Here is a 23,702-nt window from a genome sequence, read left to right on the forward strand (position 1 = left end):
CGTGTCCCCTGCCAGCCCCGAGCAGCTGCAGCAGCAACGGCGCCGCTATGGCAACGCGTCCTTCCTGGAACGGTCTCCATGGCTACCAGCGCTTCCGGGAAGTGCGCCGCCTTTCCTTTCCCCATCCCGCCCGCCAGAGAAGCCTCTGTAGCAGCCTGACGAAAGCGGCCCTTTCGAAAGCGGCCGGCTTTAGGCGGGAACTACGTAGGGCGGAGGCCCGAGAGGAGGAGGAGGAGAAGGAGGCTGCGGTGGTGGTCGCGGGTGAGAGAGGGGGACGGGAGCGGCTACGATCGCCGCTCGGCTCTTTCCGGCTTTGCTCGGCTCCGCTCGACCCTCCCCGGCTGCTTTCGGGCGGCTCAGCTCTCCGCCTTCCCATGTCGGACGTGCTGGCCGCCGCCGCCGCCGTGGGCACCCGCTTCGAACCCTCCGCGGCCAACAGCTTGGGAGGAGGCGGCGACAGTTGCCCCGCTGGCGGGGCTGGAGACGACGAGAAGAAGCCGCGCCTCACGCCTCCGCTGCCGCCTTCCTCAGGTACTTCAGGGGCCTCCCTCGCGGCTGCGGGGTGGAGATAGCGGGGCGGGGGGCAAAAGAAAACGCCGTCTCTGTCAGGGCCTTCCCCCTCGCCGGGGACTGACGGAGCGCGGGAGGAGGGCCCGTGTGGCTCGCCACCTCCCTCGCAGGTCCCCTGACAGCGGCGCTGCAGGCAGAAATCCAACAGGTGCCCCCTCCCTGTGGCACGCGTGTGCGCCACCTGTTGAACTTCTGCCGCTCAGGGAGCTTCTTGGCATTCAATAAGCAAAACGAAGGGAGCGGCGAGGTCGCGACGGGAGGCGTTTACTTTGGGGGAAACCGGGTTGGGGCGCGCGGCGAGGAGCCCGGGCTGAGGCGCTGGGGGTTGGGGCTGCTTTGCTGGCGCTGCAGGTGTTCGAGGCGAGGCGTCGCGGAAGCCTGAAAAGAGTCATCCTGAGGCCGGCTGGGGGTCCTGAAAAGACAGTTGCTGGCCACCTCCTGGTCAGTAGGAAGAACAAGCCATTTCTGTTTCCAGACAGACCCTCCTAGACCTCCGTTTTAAGTATATAGTCGTCCTTGGTTTGATTGATGCCTTAGAAAACTCGAGGTGCAAGTGAATCGCTCGAGGGAGTAAGAAGACCATGGGGTTTTCTTCTGAATAAATATTTGTAGGATTGGACTGTCATTGTAGTTCCGTGGTTTTTTCTAAGGAACTCAGTGCATCCTTTCCTCCCAGGGGCATCGGTTAGAAAGGACCCCTACCTTTTTGGGATTTTCGCCTTTGCACACCATTTTCCATGACAACATACTGTAGTGCTTAAGCTACAAATAATAATTAAAGTTAAGTTTACATGCATCCTTTCACTATCCTATACATCTGTAGATGTGCTAGCTCCATCCATACCAGAATTTATGCCTTGAGTGTTGGCAGATTACACATTTTTCTGCAGTTGTCGTTGCTTGGACAAGTGGTTTACTGGTTGCATAAATTGTCATCTTTTCTTTATGTTGATCAGTTGAAACCAAGGTACAAGGAAGAGTCATGCGTATTACAGAAGACCAGCGTATTAGGTGTGTTGGGGCAAGGCAGAATTGCGGCATGAAAGACTTCCTGAAGATGGGCTGCCCAATTGTGGTATCCCAGTAGCTAGAAGTGGAACCAAAGAGCATAAACTCATTTCCATTGTAACAGAAAGATCAGCGTTAAGAATAACTGGATATCACAGAATCACTTTAATAAGGAGATCACCAAGAACTTAATCAGTACTGTGTAGAACAGTATTGAACAGGTGTCAGAACAAAATCATAATACTGCATTATATGTTTTGCAGTACCCATCAATGTTTTATTTATCACTCAAGAAATAGTGTGGTGGAGCATAATATACTGCAGTATTGCTTGTTTGATGGGCTTGTTTGATATTCTTGTTTGTCAGGAGCTAGCCTTTAATAGCTTTTGTTCCCTTGGGTTACTGCATTGTTTAATTTTTCCCTCAGCATACCAGTTGTTTTCTAATTGGGCTAATGCACCTTGGTGTAACTGTTGCATCAGGTAGCAGACAGTAGTGGCATTGCCATGAACTTCTTTGCTTTCTTGTTTTATGCACCAGACACTTCACTTCTAAAATCTCAAGTGTAATAACACAGCATAGAGAGGTTTAAGTGAAAGCAACGGAAATGTGTTGTTGACTAATCATTAAAATGGAGGATCCTAGAAATCAGTGGTAGATTTAAAAGTATACACCCTGTGCACAGACTTAAGACTCTGTGCAGCTTAGCCCCCACCCCAGTTGTTGTTATTATTTATTAGTCACTTAGAAAAAGTGACCTACAAACAGTAGAAATAATGAAGTCAATTACAATTAGCACAGCCAATAAATACCTTAAAAAACTGAAAATCTATACAAATAAAAGGCAGGCCTAAGCAGATCCTGCCCCAGCAAATGAGGCCACAAATACTTCAAAACCCCATTAGTATACATTGTTATCTGAGAGGATACCTTTGATCAGAATATCCCTATTTCAAATCTAGTTTCTGCCATCTGAACTCAACGGTAGACATAAGGAAGCCATAGACTTAATCTCTCATCTTCAGTTATCAGCAGGATAATTTCTGACAATTGTTTGTAAGGATCACAGCAAAATAATGTATGTGGAAGTGCTGTGTAAATGCCAAGTCCCCACCACCACTGAATAAGCAGTGCCTAATAGTTAGCTCCCACATATCAATGTCAATATGCAAAGGATGTTGAGTAATAATAATAAGTGAAATATAAAAATGAAAGGTTACTGGAAGGAATTTTTTTTTGTTATAAAAATGAAATCATCTGTTGCTATAGTATTGGGTGTCAGTGCTGGCTTTGAGACAAGCTGGTGATTCTCTTTTTTCTCCTGTGTTTGCAAAGCTAATGCACTTCTTTTCTTCTTAAAAACACACAACTCTCACTGTGCAGCTGTGACAACCTTAAAGTAAATACCTGCTTCTGTTCTGGTTCCCTATTATTGGTTACCTTCTATAACTGTGGGAGGAAGTCTCCCTCACCACACTTCTTTCCCCTTTATTTATTTATGGGTTAATTGTGGTGATCCTCAGAACTTCTAAGCCATTGATGGGTCTGGATTCTAAATAATTCGTTTGTTTGTTTTCAATCAAAATCCTGCACGAAAGGGAAGCCCCCAATCATATTATGCAAACAATATTGGAGCCCCCCACACCTGTACTGTAATTTCTGCTCAACAGCTTCTCTCAAAACCCTGTCAGTTGCTGCCTACACATTTTCAAGTCTTATCTTCACAGCCTTAAGAGCTAAAAATGTACATTTTTAAAAAAATGAATACAAACAAAACCAGCTTGAAATTGTTAGCATGCTGAATACTGTACTTGATGCCAAAATCTATACTGGCTTAAGGAAATTGTAGAATAGCTTTACTGTATTTGTAGTACAGTACAGTATCCTTAATTTTTTTGGAAAGATGTAAAGTTTCTGTTCATCTGAGCAGATAAGCACTAATGTAAGAGGGATCTTTTATGCTAAGCCCAGGTTAAGGAAGGAATTATTAAATTAGTTGTTGAGACTTTATCACAACAAGCAGTGCTTTTTTCTTTAAACATATTTAGGGGTACTCTCATTTTCCTACTCATATTGAAATAATGCCCCTCAATGAGGCCAAACTTTAGATTCACAAAATGTTTAGGGGTATGCATACCCCTGCATCCCCCCACAAAAAAGCACTGACAACAAGCATTTACTTACTGCTTTGGATAGTTTTCTGAAAATCTGTAAAACTGAACAAAAGGGCAGGGCAACAAAATTACCTGTAAAATGATTTAGCAAATCACTTCCAGAACTTAAATGTTCAGAACTGGCTTTCTAAAATTGTTTTAAGAACCAGTACCCCTAGATTCCTCCTGATGACCCATAGACTCACCAAGCTGGGGCTGATGAGCTGAAGTCCAACAACAGCTGCAGCTGGTGGTGTCAAGCAACTATTTTCTCTCTCTCTCTCTCTCTCTCTCTCTCTCTCACTCATTCACACCCCCACACACCCTACCTCAGAGATGAAAATGCTGGGCTATTTTGCATGAGTATATATGGATTATGAGATAATATATGCAATGCTCTGAAAGCATTATGGTAGTTAATTAATTCAATCGATTTTATTGCATTAGCCGTGTGGCCATAGCATAATATACATAGACATAACAACATAAAATGGGGGTGGGGAGATAAAAGTAGATATCGTCCTGGGCGAATACTTTGAAAAAATTGGGATAACAAAAGTAACAGGGGATTTAAAACATCGAGTGAAAGAGAGTACAAAAACAGGTTCGATTGTGCGGCGTATCGACTTCAGCTGTGGTATTATAGAAGAAGCTGGTGCTGCTTTTCTCTTCATCACACTAAGCAGGAAGTTAGCTGTCATCTCGGTAATCCAACAGTCAGAATCCTGCGGAAGAAGGGACACTATCCAAGGCTGGATTGGGAGATGAAGCTTGTTCACGAGAGGAGTTAGAAACCGAGATCTTTCATCTGTCCAGTTGGGACAGAAGAGCATTACATGTTCCATAGTCTCCAGAGCCGTGTCATTGCAGGTGCATGTTCTATTTGCGATGGAAACTCTGGAATAACGACCCGACAAAACTGCTGTAGGAAAACAGTTGAGACGGGCACAGGTAAAGGCCCTTCGCTTAGCCTCCGAAGGAATTGTGAGGCAGTATAGAGGGATCCCTTCAGGGGGTGGAATAGCTAGGGCTAAGCCTGAACACGGCCCTCTTGCATGGGAAGCTGTGTTAGAGAAGTCAAGTTGCTGTAGCTTCTTTTTGATTGAAGGTAGGGCCGCCGGCCTAATACACTCTAAGTTGAAAACAGTTTTGCGGTTCAAATTGAGAAGAGAGCGGAATTTGAGGTTAATTGTAATTTTCCAAGGAGAATTATGAATATCTCTTAGGATCAGATTGGAGAAACCACCTCTAATTCGAGCATCCGATGCTAATAGGTGGGAGCAATAGGAAATGGCTCGACTCCATGCTCGTTTTTCAATTGAGGGCTGGGCGAACTCAAGTCGTAGGGCTGCACCTGAGACACATCTCGGGACACCGGAAAGAGATCTCAGAAACATGTGAAGTGGGCGATCCAAGTTACCTGATATTGCTGTAGCCCATACTTCGCAGCCATATAATAATTTAGGGACAACTTTGGCATTAAATATTTGAATTGCTGCTGGAAGGTGTTTGCCGCCCTTCTGGTGATAAAATCGGACAATGGCATTAGAGGTCGTGGTTGCAGCAAGAGAGGCAGATTGTAGATGGGTGCTCCAGGAGAGATTATAAGTAAATATTAAGCCTAGATATTTAAAGGCTTTTACCTTTTCTAAGTAGCCACCTGTGATCTTAAGCGGCTCCAGCTTGAGTTTGCGGGAACGAGTGAAGTGGAGGACTTTCGATTTTTTATAATTAATATTAAGAGCTTCCGCCTTACAATAGGCGATAAATGCATTAACTGCATTTGCTAGGTCCGCAGCTGTTCTGGATAAGATGACGGCATCATCAGCATAGAAAAGGGAAGCAACGGGGTGGCCTGCTAAGTGAGGAGGATACTTAGTTGCTAGCTTCAAAGGGGAAAGAGCATCATGAATATAAAGATTAAACAGTAAAGGGGCCAAGAGACAACCTTGTCGGACGCCCCTGGCCGTTGGGAATGGAGTGGTAAGGGAGCCGTTAGGACCAGTTCGGACGCGAGCTGTGGTGTTTGAATAAAGGGAAATAATTAGGGAGAGGAGGTGCGGATCAATTCCCAGATGGGCAAGTTTGGACCATAATCTCTGCCTAGGAATGGAATCAAAGGCGGCCTCCAGGTCCATGAAAGCGGCAAACAGGTGGCCTTGCCTTGGTGCAGTGTATTTACTGGCAAGGTGATAGAGAGTTAGACAGTGGTCCATGGTTGATGCTGACTTTCGGAAGCCAATCTGTTCTGGCGGTAGACTGATCCTCTTTGGTGGAGTGAACAGCTGACTCCTGTATTCACCGCTATCTCCTCCGCCCTAGACATCCCCGACTCCTGGAGAGAAGCTACAATAGTTCCGATTTTCAAAGGCGGCCAACCAAACATCCCTAGGAACTATCGCCCCATCAGTTTATTATCTATTCCGGGGAAAATATTTGCCGCTGTTTTACTGGAAGAACTTCTTTCATGGGTCCATGAGAGGAACATTATGGTAGTTCTCATTATTATTTCAGCAGTGTTTTCCATATTTTTCAAACTAATTGGTTGTCATTCTCCATACTTTCCTTTATTTCTCCAAATTGTTCTCCCGAATCTGACATTCCTTGGAAAGCTAAACATTAGAAACCCAAGAAACAGGGGGAAATGCAGAAAATGAGCAAGCACATTTAAATGTGATTAATCTGCAGAATTTCATTTACAGTACATATATGTATAATTTCTAACTTGTGAAAAGAAAATTGTGCATTGCCATCACCATACTGTTGTGCTTTCTTACAATTCTAAAGATAATCCATCTAGATAAAAACTCTTATGGCATTGCCTGTTCCCAGTTCCTCCATTAAATCTACAATTGGTAAACAAGGTATACCAGAGCTTTATAAACAATTATAAATTTAAATTGTCACTCCTGGTCTGGGCTTTCATGAATTTAAATAATAAAACTAATGATAGCGTGCTCCCATTGTGAGTAATCTCTTCTGAAAAGCCAGTGATTAAATGAATTAAAATGTCATCCTGTTCTCCTGTTTAGAAAAGGTTATCTGTGTTCTTCTTGACTATGTTTGAGTTAGCGATGGTCCTAATTTGTTTATTAAAGTTACTCCTCATTGTCCTTCCACGGTTCTTGATTTTCACCCAATATTAATGCTTTCCCTGATTTTTTCACTACTGTTTAAGAACTGAAAGGGACAGTTTAGCAGGCATCATGATAAGTACTGATGGCCATTGCCATTTTGCTTGTCCTGTGGTGTAATGGAGAGAAGAGATGTTTATATAGCAAGTGATGCCTTAAATCTGGGGCCTGCTGTCAGGCTGCCACATCTGTATTCTGTGGCTCAGACTCTATACAATCTGGATACTGTCATAACAACTCATTGTGCTCTGCTTGTTATATGACTTTAAGGAAGCAGAGTATGTCTTTTAAGTTGTGATTGTGATATAGCCTGAAGTAGGTGGGGAATGCAATTTTTGCTGACTGTCCATTTGCTCTGAAGTCCTCAGCACTCCCTCCCACATTGTTTCAGAGAGTCCCTCAACTGCTGAAGCAGCTTTTTCAGGGAGAACAAGGGGCTGCAGGGGGAAATGAAAAATTGCCAAAACTTGCCTCCCTCCCTTTCACTCATAAGAGCCTAGCACTGGATAATAGCTAGAGTTTTACAACTGCCGAAAAACCAAATATTATTTCTTTCTGCCCTCTTCTAGAGAATGAAGATTCAGATCAAGGACCGGAATCTACTTTCCAGGCAGCTGCCACATCTGAAAATGATGCCTTGCAGTGCAGGTAGGAAATATGTGTAATGACGGCCTGCATTAGGCCTTGCTCAGGAGCAATGAAGGAGAGTTTCTGGTGATGAAGGAGTCTAGCAATCAGCTCAGCTTTCCTTCGCAATATAGAATATATATCTGAATATCTGCCAGTTGCTTCATTTAGTAGTTTTGTTGGATATTCTGTAACTCCTGTAAAATATCTGTAAATGACATATTGATTCTTTATTGATGGGTTTTTGAAGTGTTCAGACGCTGATCTATTAATAATTGTATTATATTATAATTGTAATGCCCTATAGTGCACCAGGTTTAACAAGAGAAAGAGCGGGATTCAATGAGTTAAACTTTGCTTTTATTGTGAAAGCACAATGTTATTTTTAAAAGCAAATTTAGGTAATCCTGGCATTTGAATTCTGGAGCATAGAGGAGATAGAAATCCCTGCTGCCTCTGTAATTACGTTTTCATCCAGGGATGCTGTGCAGCATCCCATTGATGCCAAATAGGCTTTTGCTTTAATCTCTAAGATAGCATGAATGCCAGGTAATTTTTTTTCATTATTACCATGTTTGCTCTCTAAACTAGCAGAGGTTTAAATATTAAATGTTCTCCTGATGGAAATATGTTCTTTACTTTTAGATAATAGATTCTAATTAGATTATTCTTTAAGATTATTATTATTTTAGTTAGTTTCTCCTCCAAAATGGACCCTAAGAATGACTTTAAAAAAACACAAAAATATGTGGGGGTGGGTAGGGAGAGAAATACAGAGAGAGATTTTCCACTATATTTTTCTCGGAATAGACTCACTGAAACTAATGAATATAACTAAGCCAATTCATTTAAAAGGGTCTACTTTGAGTAAAACATAGTTGAGTACCATCCTATAAGATCGCCAGTAACAACTGTGACAACTTATTCCCTAAACAAGTTATAAATTAAAGCTGAGGCATGGTGAAAATATTAATGAACACTGAAAGAGAGAAAAGGTTTGAAGGGTTAACTATTAAAGGCACAGTTCTTATTTTCTGTCAGAAACACTGTTTCAGGTCTGAACCAGAATTTATAGTCCTCTACAACAGAATTGTTTCTATTAAAACCATCTACTCCTAGAATGGGTACCCACTCCTCTAAAAGCACTTCTAGTCCTTTTCCATGTCCTTTTCCTCCGCATGAGGAAATTATACAGGTTTCTCCTGCCTGACAAATCCCTAAGCACACCTAGCTACTTCCATAGCCAGCCAGACTCTCCAGTTAAACTGTCAAATATCAGTTGTTTTAGAGAGGGCGTGACCAAGCTTAAATAACCCCAGACTTGGCCATGTTGCCCTGCTCCCATCTTTCCAGAGGTCAGAGTAGTTAGCTGGGACAGGAACTTACTGCTGTGGTTAGTCCTGAAGGTTTGTTGGTAAGCCCAGTGTTGTTATCTGTAAAATGTATTTGCATAAGGCTTAATGTATCTTTAAAAAAACATCATTTAAAAAAAACATTATTCATTTATAGACATGGAGATGCTTGCATCAAGCTGTCACATTATTCTGATGTACTTTTTATGTCTAGCTGAATTAATCAGCCTGAGTGCAGGGTATGATTTGCTAAAGCCAATGTTTACAAAGTATTTCAGCTATGAAGTGGTGGTTGGACGGGCTCAGCTGGGCTGTATTTCTGCTACCTAAGGGAGTACAAAGCTGCAGAATTATTCACTGTAGCATTGGCTCGGCTGTGACAGCTTTATGTGGTTGTGTCAGGAATACACACACTAAAGAAATCTTGTTTCTTTAGCATCCTTTAATCAATTTCCCTATTTGATTGGAGATTCGTTTATTATTGTTTCACCTGCCTGAAAACATCCTGAATTTCTCTTAAAACATATTGAATTGATCTGCTGTTTTTCTTTGAGAGGCTGCAGAGTGGGTCACCTGTGAATGCAGAGGCTACAAAGGATTGTGGAAGTGCTGACGATGGTCTGAAAGAGCAAGATGTAGAAGGAAAGGAAGAGATCCTAACTGATCAACATCAGCACCCAAAAGAGGTAGGGGACTGGCTTCCTAGACTGTCTGCACAGTATTATTTCTGAATGCATTCGTCTTTGTAGCACATGGGCAATACACTTTGTTAGGTTTATTTGTGATGCTGTTCATAATACATGTGTACTTCCTGTTAAGTTTATGGGGCTGTTCTTTGTATTAAAAGAACACTTTATCACATTTGTGTACTGTTAAGACATGGATACATTTTTTGGACACTTTTTACTTCTCTGGGGTCTGCAAAATTTTAAAATTAAAAAACCCTTTGATGAGGAAGAAGTGTGAAAAGACATATGTGTGGCTTTGCAACATATGAGGGAGAGAGTGAAGCTAGACCAGTGTTTCTCAAATGGCTGGGGGCCATTATGGTGCCTAAGTCTACTTTCAATAGGGCTTTGGTGCCATGTCTCACCCAGTGCCTCCTTACTCACCTGCATTGTCCCTTGCCCATGCTGTAGCCTTTGTTGTTGGAAAAATGCCAGCACCAGCAAACCAACCCTCCCATATTCTGAGTAAAGTTTGCTGGGAGATTCGGGGGGGGGGGGGTTAAAGAGAGAAAGGGAAAAGAAGTCTCCCTTCTCTGGGGCTAAAAGACCAGAGGAGGTGCTGAAAAAAATGAGAGAGAGAGAGAGAGAGAGAGAGAGAGAGAGAGAGGTTAATATTCTTTATAATAGCAAACTAGAAATACAAAGGAAAGGGTTAGGGTTCCACTACCATTTTGTGACTGGTGGTCCCCAGTATTTTTCAGCCCTCTCAGCTGGTTCCTAGGGGTAGAAAGTTGGAGAACTTGTGAGTTACACAATAGAACAAAGTTGCAAAGAGTGTCTAACGAATTTAGACACAGATCTGACTTGGGCATATATAAATTCTGTGAATTCCTTTGAATTGACCTCTGCTGCCTTTGGGGATATCTTCAGGAGAAGCAAAGGCTAATGAGTTAACCCGACACAAATCCGAAGCAGAGTCCCTAAGGTGGTTGGATGGTATCTTTTATGCTTCCTTCTGGCAACTCCTGCAACCAAGCTAGTGCCAAATGTATTTCTTTTCTTTCTTTTGGACCATATCAGCAAAGCCAAGAGTGGGGTCCTGTCATCTGGACAGCCCAGGACCCCTATACACGCTGCCCAGGCTTGCACCCCAAAGAGGTCACTTCAGTGATGCAAATGCAGAGAGCAGAGATAAGAATCTTGAGTAAGATTGTTGACATCTGTGTCTTCAGAGACAATGGAAGAGTGTGCCAAAAAAATATATGTCTGCCAGAGTTCTTTCTATCTGTTCATGAGTAGCTGTGGTGTTTAATATAGTACTTAGAAAGTAATTTGATTTGCATTTGATCCTCCTTAAAAGGTAAGATTGGAATTGAAAATTGAACTATAGAAAAAGGTCAAAGTATTTTGTCATTTTTAAGCACTTGGTTTCTTTATTCTCTGCTGTTTTCCTAACAGTAATGCTATGATACTACAGATGCAAATGTTGGTCTGTGCTTCATGCATTTTAAAACGAACTGAAATAAATGTCTCTTAATGGCAAAGTTGTATTGGCCTAATTATTGCAATGAATGCACTTTGGCATGATTTCATTTCAGGAGAATTTCTGTATGCCCAACCTGTCTTCCACTGAAGAGCTCCAAGGATGAGGTCAGGGCAATTTTGGCAGTGTTTACTAGTATTGTCAGATTTTAACCTGGGGAATATGTCTTTATACACTGTAACAGCCAGTGCACCTGCTTCCTAGTTTTGCTACTGGTCTCTTGCCCAACATTTCACTTTTGTGCTACTATTTTTGTACTTTACATTTGCTCCAGGAGAAGAGGGTGGGTGATATGATCACTAGTGTAGTTATGTAGAGGGAGGCACAGTAAATGTATCATGTCTTAAAAGATATATGCAGAGTCTCTTGGTAATCTAGTTCCTACACTTAAGAAATCTCCATGGTTTTCGGTATGTGACCTAGAAATTGTGCATCAACAAGTAAAATTTAGTAATTAAATGCAAATAAATGTAGTAATTTCAAAAATATATGGTGTGACTCTAAGTAAGCTTGTGTCCTCTGCATAGGAGGCTGTAGTGCGGATGACAAAGTATCCTGACCCACAAGGACCAGGTGATATAGTCATGATACAGTCTGAATACACAGGAGCAGTAGATGTCCTTACAGCAGAGCTGGAAACTACAGATTTACTGGGTGAGCAGAAGAAAGGTAAGATTTAAGACTACATCACTGTCTCGGGGTATTATTTATTAGTGGCCAGAGTTCTGGACAAATCCCAAATGTAATATTGATACTCTGGTATGATAAATCTTCAAACATGAAATTGATTTATAAGTTTAGAAAAATAGGAGACTGGGACAGTAGACTATGTCTGCTCTTATTTTGTTTTTAATTTATTTATTTATTTTAATTCAGTGGTGTTTGAGTTCAATTGAAAGGCAGTTTATTTATTCAGCCCTGGAGCAAGGTTCTCAAAGCTATATTTCTCTGGGGGCGGTTCCCCCCCTCCAGACTAGAAATTCATTTAAAACAGCCCATTTGGCATAGCAAATCAACTATATTAGGATAGTGTTGACAATTAAACACATTGTCACTAATTCCCCATGAGAAGCTTTTCTATGTGAAACTAAATGCATACTAAGTCTGGGTGTATAGTTTGTTTAAATATGAGATAGATTGCTTTTGTCAGTGACATTAAAAAACTAGTGTCAATCATCCCAAGGTAAAGTTGGGTTGAGATGAAGAGGAAGAAAAATAGTTATCTGCAGTTTCGAAGAGCTCTACCAGCATAAAGGTGGAGGAGAACTATTATTTCTTTTTGAAAATTGGCAACCATATGAGCAGAATTCATCATTGCATCAGTGGGGTTCAGTTTGCACAATGAGACTCTCCTTTCTTCTTTCCTTTATGTACCCAGGGGATTTCTCAATTCTTCAGAGCACATACTGAGAATGCCTGGGGGACTGCAGGAAGGTGGAGTCCCATCGCATAAGCAAAATCTATTCCGCTTGTTCGCAGTGTTGATTTAGAATGTACAATGAAATTAAAGACTATGCCCTCTGTTGATTACAAGCTAGTAATACTTTCCTTGTTTCTTTCAGTTCGTCCTCCACCTCTAATTCCCCCCACTACTTGGACAAGCGCCAAGATAAGGGAGTTCAAAACAAAGATGACAAAGGAGAAGAATGCCCGAATGGTAGTGAAACGGGGTGAGGTGTTAACAGTCCGGGTGCCAACTCACCCTGATGGGAAGCGTGTCTGCTGGGAGTTTGCCACAGAAGATTATGACATTGGCTTTGGAGTATATTTTGATTGGACTTCTGTTACTAGCACTGCAATTACTGTGCAAGTTAGTGAATCAAGTGATGAAGATGATGATGATGAAGAGTTTGAAGGTCAGTGCAGAACTGGGCAAGAGTCATGATTGTTGCCTTAATATCAGCATGCTGTGATCCAGCTCCGAGGTTACAGGGAACCAGGCAGAGGGCCTTCTTGGTGGTTATGACCACCCTGTGGAATGCCCTCCCATCAGATGTCAAGGAAATAAACTTCTATCTGACTTTTAGAAGTCAGGGAGGTTTTTTGTGTTTTAATATTTTGTTAGGAGCCGTCCAGAGTGGCTGGGACAACCCAGTCAGATGGATGGCATATAAATAATAATAAAAATTACATTATGTAATATACAACACACAAGAGAAAAGGGACATGGAGGGAAGAGGAATTATGACTGTCATGCCTCATAAAATAAAAACATAAAACACATACTGAACATCAACATAAATTATAATCAACATTGAGATTAAAAAAGAAAATCTGTAGAACTTCATTGTCATCAGCAGACACTTAACTTAGAAAGCCATGGTCCACTGCAAAGCATAATGTTTTTTTCTTGTGATCTTCCTTAGTCAGTCTGATGACACTTTTTGGTCTTTACTTTGTTCACTGATGCTTTGTGTGTTTCTTTATTCTCAGGACCTATTCCAGTTGGTGATGTGGAAAGAGGCTCCAGAAGCTATTTGCGAACCCGTTATGGGGAGATCATGCCTGTCTACCGAAGGGATAGCCACCGGGAAGTGCAAGTAGGCAGCCACGATTATCCAGGCGAGGGCATCTACTTGCTCAAATTTGACAATTCTTACTCACTCCTACGCAACAAGATTCTCTTCTTCCATGTCTATTATACCAGCTAGAGCAGTTAACGAGATTTGGAGTGGGTGGGCCATAAGACACCAAAGCAAGCTGCCTGTCATGACTAGTATCTCCTGACAGGCACACACTTGATGGCTGAATCTCTATGCTTATGTATGGATGACTTCCTTCAACCCTTCCTCACTGTTAAAGTGATGCACGTGATTATTGGCAGCTCGTTTGTTTTATGCAGACACCAATCTGAGAGCTTAGTTACAGAAAGCAAATCACTGGACCAGGTTCATGTGTCTGCTTTTACTTTCTATTGCACTTCCATGAACTGAAGTTGAAATATGCCTTTTCTTTTGGGGTAAATATATTATCACCTTCTACTCCTCTATCTGCAAATAATCACTGGGATCAGCTGCCAAAGCAGCCTGTAGAAACTGCATTGTTACTATGCTGCGGTGCACTGCCATTTGCTTGGTCTCTGGGAAGCTTCTGAAATGGCACGTATGTATGCCATCCAGGCCATTGCCAGCCTGTCTTCTCTCTTCTAGTTCCGTGCAAATGTAGCTAGTTTATTGTAAGGCAAAATTGGTGTGTATTTGCTGGTATAGATACCTGGATTTCACAGCTTGCCTGAAAGAATTTTAAGTTACATGTATATTCTCTCAGAAAGGGCACAAAATGGAAGAAGGAAGAAGGAAGCATAAACCAAATAATTCTAGTCAAGCAATTCACAAAACAAAGATTCTTCCTCCTCCAGACCTTTTGGGGCTAATGTTATTTTCACTGGTTGACTTTTTGCCTGAATTCAGTGTAGCTTAAGATAGGGGTGTCAAACCCAAAATGGGCTGGTGTGTCAATTTATTCCAACAAGTGGATTCATTTAAAAAAAGTCACTTTCACTGGAAGCAAATTATGATAATGTAGTTTGCATATGATAATATACTTATGCTTGTTCATATTTGCTGTGCCGTGCCTGTGCACTCCACCAATAAGCACTCCAAGCTACAAGAAGGCCATTGTGCACAGTCATACAAGTACACAGCATCCCTTTCCATCTCAGTGATGGAAAACTGAGCCATGCAGTAGCATTTATTTATTGGCAAGTGAGGTCCTTTATTCTGGGCATCAACACCTTAGCCCTCATGATAGTGTGTAGAGTGTTCTATAATGCACATAAGGGATTTTCCTCAGCCTTATTTTTGACACCTCTAGTTTAATATCTCAGGTGTTAGTTGGTAAGAGAGCCTCTTTCCTTGCATTCAGGCTTCGGAGGCCATTGCCAGTCTTTAATACAGCATAAGCGGCACAGATAACTGTTATATTTCAGAGGAGTGGCAGTCGCATCACCTATCGTTCACAGCTCAGGTTTTATAGGGTATATATGTGTAGGTCACATAGTCCTTTCTGCAGCAAAGGACTAATACATGTATTTATCAGGATTTCAGAAGCAACTCTGGAGTATGCCTTTTAAAACAGCGGCTGCTGATGTTTATCTCTTGTGTTTGCTTGGCTCTTTGCATGATTTCAGCAAACAGTTATAGTATGAAGGATACACACACATTTTGGAGACCTTTTGAGGAAATGCCCTTGATCATATATACAGCTATCTTTTGCTGATAGTTTAGTGCTAGAAGGTGCAATGCCAAAGAATCTATCTTCCAAACAGACATGATGGTTCTCTAACTATGCCATATTAAGTACTTTGCCAAGGAAGGAAAAGTTGCAAAGCAAATAAGGTAGCAAGAGTCTATTGGTTCCATTGAACTTTTTTTTTTAAAAAAAGTTAAAGACTTGGAGTGAAAACCTAAGTCTTTTAATTGTTGGTAGTGAGGCCTGGCAAACAAGGGCTCCTGCTAACTTTTAAAGTGGAAGTCAGGTGTAGCTGCTCCTAGGCATTTTGTTTTTATTTGCAGTGAGAATGGAGAAATTAGTGGCTGATTCCAGGCCAATAAGTGAGAAGCACAGAGTTTGCAAAGCACAGGACTTGCAAGAAGCAAACTTTGGGCTTATCTTTCTGCAAATCAATTGGAGGGGAAGAGAATGAGAGGCAATCCAGTAGCAACGCAGATTGATTATTTGGCTTAAAGGACAGTATGTGTATTTATTTTTCTATAAATATCCTGAACAGCAGCTGCTGTATTTTTGAAAAGCCAGAAGCAGGAGCTCCCTTGTGTCTCACGATTGCACAGCTCATGGTTAGCTTTAAAGACTCTCTTCCCTCTGAATGTTTTTAAACACTGTTGTTCATTATTGTTCAAAGCATTTTCCCTGTGAAAGTTAATTTCTTGACTTCCCACATTTTACAGAACACACAGAGTCTGCTAAATATGTCCAATACAAGGGCTCTTATTTTGGTATAGACAGGTAAAATGATAGGTATTTGCCTTACCTAGGGTTCTGCTTGAAGAGCAGACTATAAAGACAGATTGTGTGAATCAAGTACAGTATGCAAGTTTGAGTTAAGTTTGTTTGTTACAGAGTTCTCTGCTTTTTGTCACACAAGTAATATGAAAATCTCTGTTCAGCACAATAAATTTGTCTTTGTTCTTTAGCCCATGCCTGCTAGAGGTGTGTTTGCTCATGTTAATTGCTACTGAAGTTGTACTGCATGTTCTACCCATAAATATATGAGGCAGTGTCTCCTTCCTGGCTGGAAATAGTTCACTTTGGGAAAGAGAACAGAATTTGAAATTAAGAGTTAATAACCTAAACTGCAGTAGATTCAAATTGAGCAAAGGCCTTACATGTTCTCCTCTCTACAGTCTGTTTAATAACACATTGGTTTCAGTGCTGCTCTTGTTCATTAAATCAGCTTAAAATTGGTCTTTTGCCAACACACTTTGGCCACATACAAATGTAATGTACTTTTTGAAACCATGTTTGAAGATAAATACACACACACCACATGCCTTTCCAAATACTGACGGGACTTAGAACTGTTCAGCTATAGAGATGCAGCCAGGGCACAATGTGTGTATGGTTGTCCTATTTTCACATCATGAAATCTGGATCTCTTTCTTGGATCACAGACCTAAAATCCCTGGAGAACTGTCATCTTGGCACCTAAAGAGTTATGTGGGAGATAGCCAGGGAAAATGCACATACTTGTCTGGGATTGATACATGTCATTTTTAAAGCATTTTTTGAGATGGAATAGAAAACCAGTTTCAGGCATTAGGACAGATCAGCTATGATTTCAGATCAGGGGCCAAAGGGATTGAAATTTTCTAAAATAATTGTGACGACCTCATCAATATAGTGTAACAATGCACTTGAAGTACTTTGATCCCTGCTCCATTTGTTCTGTGTGATGTTTTTGAAGCAACTGAATACTTCAGCAATTTGTTGTTGCTTCAAATTGAGAGAATATTTTATCATCATCATCAATCTTCCCTTATGTGCTTTATTTTTACTTCAGCACTTTCATAGGCAAGTGTAGAATTGGCATGACTGAATTAAATGTAAAAATTTGTAGCTCTGTTCCATTGTATGATCTCTGGGGTTGGGGACTTGCTAGCTTCTGAAAGGCTTGTTTTGCTTTTGTGTTTTTCAGTTCTTTACAGCCCAGTTTCTGCTTATTTTGCTTCTGCCTCTTACAAAAAAAAAAAAAATTCTCTGAGAATCTTCAAGTGAGAGGAAAGCTTATTAGAGTATAAAAACAAAACAACAACCCTTCATGTTCTTCCCAAGAATCTGGTCAGTATCCTGTTTTCAACAGTGACCTTATCCAGATGCTTCTTGAAAGCCCCAAGCAGAGGATGAAAGCAACAGCCCTCTCATGCTGTTTGCCTCTGCGCAGACTGCACCATTTAGCTAGTTGATAGCTCTGTCCTTCCATTTGTCTAATACCCTTTTAATGCCTTTTAAAGTAGCAAATTACATAAATCAAGTATACTGGTATACCATTTCTTTTTTGTTTTTTTTCCCACCAAGCACGTAGTTTCCTTTCTCCTGCAAGAAGCATGTTAAACAGGTGATCATCTGGGACTAATCAATTTTACATCCCTTTGTGCTGCTTTGGGAAAGTAGCCTCATCTCCCTAACCAGGATGCAGTTGCCAGGAAATGATAAAGAAAAAGTTGTGTGATGTAAAGCTAAGGCATCCAATCATATGTGTAGATGAACTCGGTGGGGCTTATTTCTGAGTAGACATGTGTAGGATTGCATTGTAAGGTCTCCCATTCCAAGGATTTGTGCCTCATAAAGCATATTTCTGTTACATTCCAGAAGGCCTTAAAACATTTTACAGATAAAACTGAGGTAAGCATAGCTAACACTGTAGTTGTGGTTAATTTACAGAAGAGAGATGAGCTCATCCCCAAGGATATTCCTATATACTTTATTTGGACCAGGAAACAGCATCAATCTATAGTTATACATCCCCTATCAGCACCAAGAGCAAACTCCATGCAGTGGCTTGCATTTTATGTTGATGTCTTTGAGTGATTAGTGGAATGACTTTTCATGGTGGTCATTTTTTATTTGTTGATTTGCTTACCACTGACCTGTGGACAAGGATGACCTTCTACCAGGCAAGTCTTTGTGTTTGCTTAAACACAAAGTTTAAACATATTCTTAGATGTGCAGGCTAAAAATACTGAGCCACTATAAGTGGAAAGCATGATAAAGTGTGGGAACTCCTGATCTTGATCAAAGGCAGTTTGTGTAGTTTAAACAAACACACCTGTACAATAATTCTGTTGCTGTTTTCTTGTGTCATCAGATATATTGAATCAATGAATTTTATTGGGTTTAAATGTATGACCCTGCTCAAAGAAACCCGTGAACTGAGTAATACACACACACGGTTCAATCCTAAGGCAATACACCTACAAATATGCTGACTGGTTCTTGTGAGATATATTTCTGAATAAACATGGCTAGAATTGGACTACATGAAAGTGTAAAACTGCTACTTTAGAACAGTGGCATACAACATAATGGCTATATTCCAAAGGGCTTGCATTAGCCCAATAGTGAATTCTTGAACTCCAAAGCCCAATACCACATCAGACCATTTCCTATGAAGATGCCTTATTTGAAGTTATTTATTATTATTTATTAAATTTCTATATCACCCTTCATCGGAAGATCACATGGTGGTTTACAGTACAAAACCACAAAAATGCATAACAAAATACCAAACACAAGCCATACCCCCTGCCCGTTTTAAATGTTATAGATTGTTTAATTAGCCAAAGGCCTAGGAGAAGAGGAATGTTTTTGCCTGGTGCCTAAAGAGATGTAACAACTGAACCAGATGAGCCTCCCTGGGGAGAGTATCCCACAAGCAGGGGCTACTGCAGAAAAGGCCCATTATTGTGTTGTTGCCTCTGGACCTCTCACACAAGAAGGGCCTCAGATGACGAACAAAGGCTTCAGGTTGGTTCATATGGGGAAGAGGTGATTCTTGAAGGCTTTATAGTAAAGTGCTTGTTTTGAAGCACTTTTGAATTGGGTCTCGAAACTAATTGGCATCCAGCATGGTTGGGCCTGGATTGGCATATGCACAAACTGTCTTTCCTTGGTGAGCAACCTGGCTGCTGAATTCGGCACCACCTGAAGTTTCCAAACTGTCTTCAGAGACAGCTCCATGTATAATGTGTTGCAGTAATCTAACCTAGAGGATCCCAAAGCATAGACAACAGAATTTAGGCTATCCCTGTCCCGATAGGAGTGCATCTAGGCCACCACCAGTACAGTCCCATCAGAATGATGCTGAGTTCCTGAGGTACTGAGCAAGGGTCTTTCCCAGTCCTGCTGTATGCTATCCTTTGAGCTGACAAGAGACTGATGGCTTCTCCCAAATATGTAGGACCCCACTACCACCCAAGTGGCTTGGCAGAACATAATGGGAGACTGCTGTTCAAGAAGCACATGTCCAGTTCCCTCTGGGATGTGTTGGGGCCTGGGCAATAATGAGAAAGAGAGACGTGGCTGAAATAATTAAAATCACAAAACAAGTGGGTTGATGATATATTTGACCAGCTTATGTTCAAATTGCTGGAAGTAAGCTTTTGAATTGCACAAACCTCTCCTTCCGTAGTAGATGTTGAAATAAAAAAATAAAACAAACGACCCTATATTTTGATGTCAGCTGAGCTGTGCTTTGAAATAAAGTACATTTTAAAACATGTGGTTGAAATACTTGGGCCAGATTTAAATAAGCAGTTCAGCCAACAGGAGCCAGTGCAACAAGTCCCGCTAGTGCAACAGAGCTTTTCTCCTCTCCTCCCCCTGCATATGTTCCCCAACATAATAGCACGCAGGGGAAGAAGCAGGGAGGTTGTTTCATCTGGCAAGCAGAAATGCTTGTACTGATGGAATGATCATAATAGCGCAGTGCTGAATTCCTTCCATGGTTGTTTTTAGTTTGAACCCTTAAGCCTAGGCCCGAGTCAAACTTCTAAGAAGCTCCCTTCTAGCATTTTAAACAAACTTGGTATAACCAGCTAAGATGTTGCCTCACTTGCTCTCTGTTTCACCACTAATCATCAATGGGCTGCCTCTTGGGCAAGTTGTAGGATACCTAGAGAGGCTGAACTTTATTGAACATAGTAAACCGTACTCCAAGGTGTTAACAGTAGCCTATACTCAAACATTGTGGCTAAGACAAAAGGAACAGACTATCTGGAGTGATCAACCTCAAGCTGCAACTTGCCCTCTAATCAGAACGCCACCTTGGTACACCATTTCTGTAGCTTGTAGGATTTCTGTCAGTGATTTATGATCCATGTGATATTATTTTTGTTCCTTAATCATTACTTTTGTGCACAAATTGAGAGGATATTTTATTAAGCTATGTCACTGACTCGTATGTTCCGGTACTGGCGATATAAAGTTTTTCTAGTGTGTTTGCTGTTCCTTGTAGAACTTGGTTAATGTATGTTTCATTGCATGAAGTAAACCTGTGACTTGTGTGTTTGCATTTTTCAAAAAATATTTCAATAAACATTTTCATCATACAGCCTCAGCCTTCCCTCTTTCCTTTGCTGCTGTGAAGAAAGAAGAAAATGAAGTGCAGAGGTAAAGGGGGTGTTGGTCTGAGTTCTTTTCTAAGCGAAAAGTGGCACAGGTTCAGTTCCTGCTATCTTCAGTTAAGGTAAATGTAAAGGTAAAGGATCCCTGGATGGTTAAGTCCAGTCAAAGGCGAAGAATCTCAGCTAAAGGAAATTCCTGCCTGGAACCTTGGGGAGCCACTGCCTGTCAGAGAACAACAGATGTGTCAAGTTGGTATATGGCCGCTTCATATGCTCATAAAGGTTCTGTCTCACTTATGTAAGACAGTTAAGCACTTATTGTAAGAGGTCCTTTGCGCATTTTTTAAAAAATGACCAGAGCTCTACTTCACACAGTTAATTTCTGCCTAACCTCACCTACTCAAGGTCCCCTTAATTGCTCCCAAGTGTTCTTTCCAGCACTGAGGGGTCCAGATGGCTCCATAGTATTCTGGGGAGCTTTAGGTTATAAAGAAAGTGGGATGAAGGCTACAGTGCAAGTGTCACTCTGAAGGTGCCCAAGTACTGATTAGTGCACATGCCATAAGTGTGGGCCCCGGACCAGTGGCTGGATGCAGCGGTGAGATGGATGACGGGGGAAATAAGGTGACCTTGAATCCTGGCAAGACAGAGGTTATGTGCGTGAATGGTTCCTGTGCCCGAGAAATTGATTAATTGCTTGCCCTGGGTGGGGTTGCACTCTTGCTGAAGGAGTAGGTATGCAGTGCCCTGAGAACTAGCTCTGTCACTGGAGGACCAGGTAGCCTCAGTGGCTAGAAGTGGCTTTTACCTGCTGCAACAAATGCACTCCGTGTGCGCTTAACCAGGAAACTGCAGTTAGTGCAGAATACCACAGCACAATTGCTGACAGGAGCAAGACCCTATCAACATACAGCACCGCTGTTCAGAGGTCTGTGCTTGTTGCCAATTTGTTACTGGGCCAAGTTCATGGTGTTACTATTAGTATATAAAGCCTTTGACGGCTTGGGACCTGTTGCCTTACCTCATATATGCCCACTTGACATTTTGATCTGTGGAACTGGCACTGTTACAGGGGCCAACTAATATTTGTTCTGCATTCATAAGAAATCAGTCTTTTTGTGTGGTGCACCTTCACTTGGAGCTATGTACATCAGGCAGGTGCCTTCACTGTATTCTTTTCAACACCTACTTTAAAAAAAATCTTTAGGCATGACTATCTAGACACATAGATGTTGACATGTCTTAATATATTTTTAGTCTACTGCTAATTTTAATCTTTAGTATTCTTTATTGTTTTTATATGGTTTTTATTGATTATTTTAATTATTGTAAGCTGCCTAAGAGGTTTTATTACAATCGAGCAGTATATAAATTTTGTCAAATAAATTCCAAAAACGCTGACTGTGTAAGGCTTGGCCATTATGGCATTCAACTCTTCTTATCTGTACTGTTTTGAGAGTGTGCACAGCCTTACACCACCAGTTCTTTCAAAGAGATTAAAAGGGAAACCTCTGAAAGATAAACGGAGCTGTGAAAATTCTTTATCAACTATACTGTACTAGTTCAAAATTCAGCATCTTCTTATTATTTTTAATATAGAGGCGCAATTCATAGAATGGAGTATGTCAGCAATGCCTAATGACCTTTCAGAAGCCAGATAGAGGGACTGAGCAGAATTTCTAGGGTGTGAGTGGTAATGGGGAAGGAAGTGAAAGGCTTCAGTGCCCTGCCTAAGTTTCTGATCCTGCTTCTGCTAGTCACAAGTAAAAGCCATGATGCAAGAAGAGAAAATGCAAACAATTGTGGTTAATTTTCATAATCCTCCAGTTAGGGAAGGTTTCTTAAGACTATGATATACACCCCCCTGATAATAAGGAAGCAACTGATGATATGATAAAACTAAGGGGATTTATCAAATGAGCTTACCGGTACTTACTACGCTTCTGTCTCTTCAGTGCTTCTCCAAGGTTACTGCTTTATTGCTGCCTGGAAGGGCATTCATAGTGCAAAAAAAAAATAAAAAATCAAAACATCAGTACTGAAAACCCCCAGGATACTTGTTGTAGGAACAATTACAGGATTTCAGTAGAAAGCTACAGGACATGCACCATGTAGAAAATAAAGTTTCACCCTGACACTCGTGCTGCACCGCAAACCATATTTAAAGCAGATGGTATATAACTGCCTCCATACCATCTTGAGCAAAAATAATGAATGCATAATTAAAAGGATGCCTGGAGTGGGGGGCAGAGATCCCTTGCCTTAAAAATAAATATACAAGAGATACTTACTTGCTGCTAAGAGGGCTCTCGGATTCTAACAATATGCTCCCCTTGCAAATAATTGTGTTAGCCTATTTGTAGGCTTAGATTTGAAACATGTTGTGTGAGCTAAATAAACAGCAAATACTTAAATTTTGCCTGCATTCAGATCTTTTGGCTCATTTAGAATATGAAGTCAAATTTCTTTCAGTGGTGGGCATTTTATATACCAATGGAAGCTACCCTCATTGCACACAGCCTCATTGTGGAGGTTTTCTTGGTTTTTTTGTTTTGCACAGGCAGCTGAACAAACTTGCATCACGAGGCAGCCTGGAGCTATACCAAGCTGATTATCCGAAAACATGGATAAATGTTCTCTTCTGATTGTGTGCTCTGATTTAAGTAGTTTTTTCCTCCAAGGGACAAATAGCCCTGAAGCACGAAACTGCAATAATGAGCACATTACTGGGGACAAACACATAAGTGTGAGATGTTGCAGTCCTGACATGACCAGTGTTCATAGAACTGTAGAGTTGCAAGGGATCCCGAGGTTCATTCTAGTCCAACCCCCTGCATCTGTTGTTCAGATGTACTGGCTAGAAAACCAAAGGCCATTTCTCCTCACTTCCTTTGGTGTTTGGCTCCATTATCCATGTTTCTAGTTGGATAACACAAATGATAGACAAAAAAGAAGAAGAATTTTGCACAGGCTTTCACAGGAAGGGATGGTGCTAGCATTAGGCAGAAGGTGGCAGAAGCCCTCAAGCAATCCCTCTAGCATACCCTCCCATTCCCCTCATTTGG

General features: G+C 41.3%; 1 protein-coding gene across 3 annotated transcripts; it reads left to right on the forward strand.

Moving 5' to 3' along the window:
- Positions 1-47: 47 nt before the first annotated feature.
- On the forward strand, positions 48-20,624 carry TMED8 (transmembrane p24 trafficking protein family member 8; the record flags this gene model as incomplete). 3 transcript variants are annotated; one of them, XM_083736519.1, is made up of 8 exons in its annotated part: positions 48-531; positions 7,436-7,514; positions 9,402-9,531; positions 11,584-11,725; positions 12,619-12,912; positions 13,490-16,011; positions 16,051-19,131; positions 19,473-20,624. In XM_083736519.1, 6 exons carry the CDS (start codon positions 48-50, stop codon positions 13,705-13,707), a joined length of 1,347 nt encoding a protein of 448 aa, XP_083592645.1. In that variant the 3' UTR covers positions 13,708-16,011; positions 16,051-19,131; positions 19,473-20,624. The 3 variants fall into 3 exon arrangements, with proteins under 3 accessions (XP_083592645.1, XP_083592647.1, XP_083592646.1); XM_083736521.1 differs by having other exon boundaries at positions 11,584-11,710; XM_083736520.1 differs by lacking the exon at positions 19,473-20,624 and having other exon boundaries at positions 11,584-11,710; positions 13,490-16,208.
- Positions 20,625-23,702: the final 3,078 nt, after the last annotated feature.

This window comes from Podarcis gaigeae (genome assembly GCF_964106915.1).
Source record: "Podarcis gaigeae genome assembly, chromosome: 1".
NCBI classification, from domain to species: domain Eukaryota; kingdom Metazoa; phylum Chordata; class Lepidosauria; order Squamata; family Lacertidae; genus Podarcis; species Podarcis gaigeae.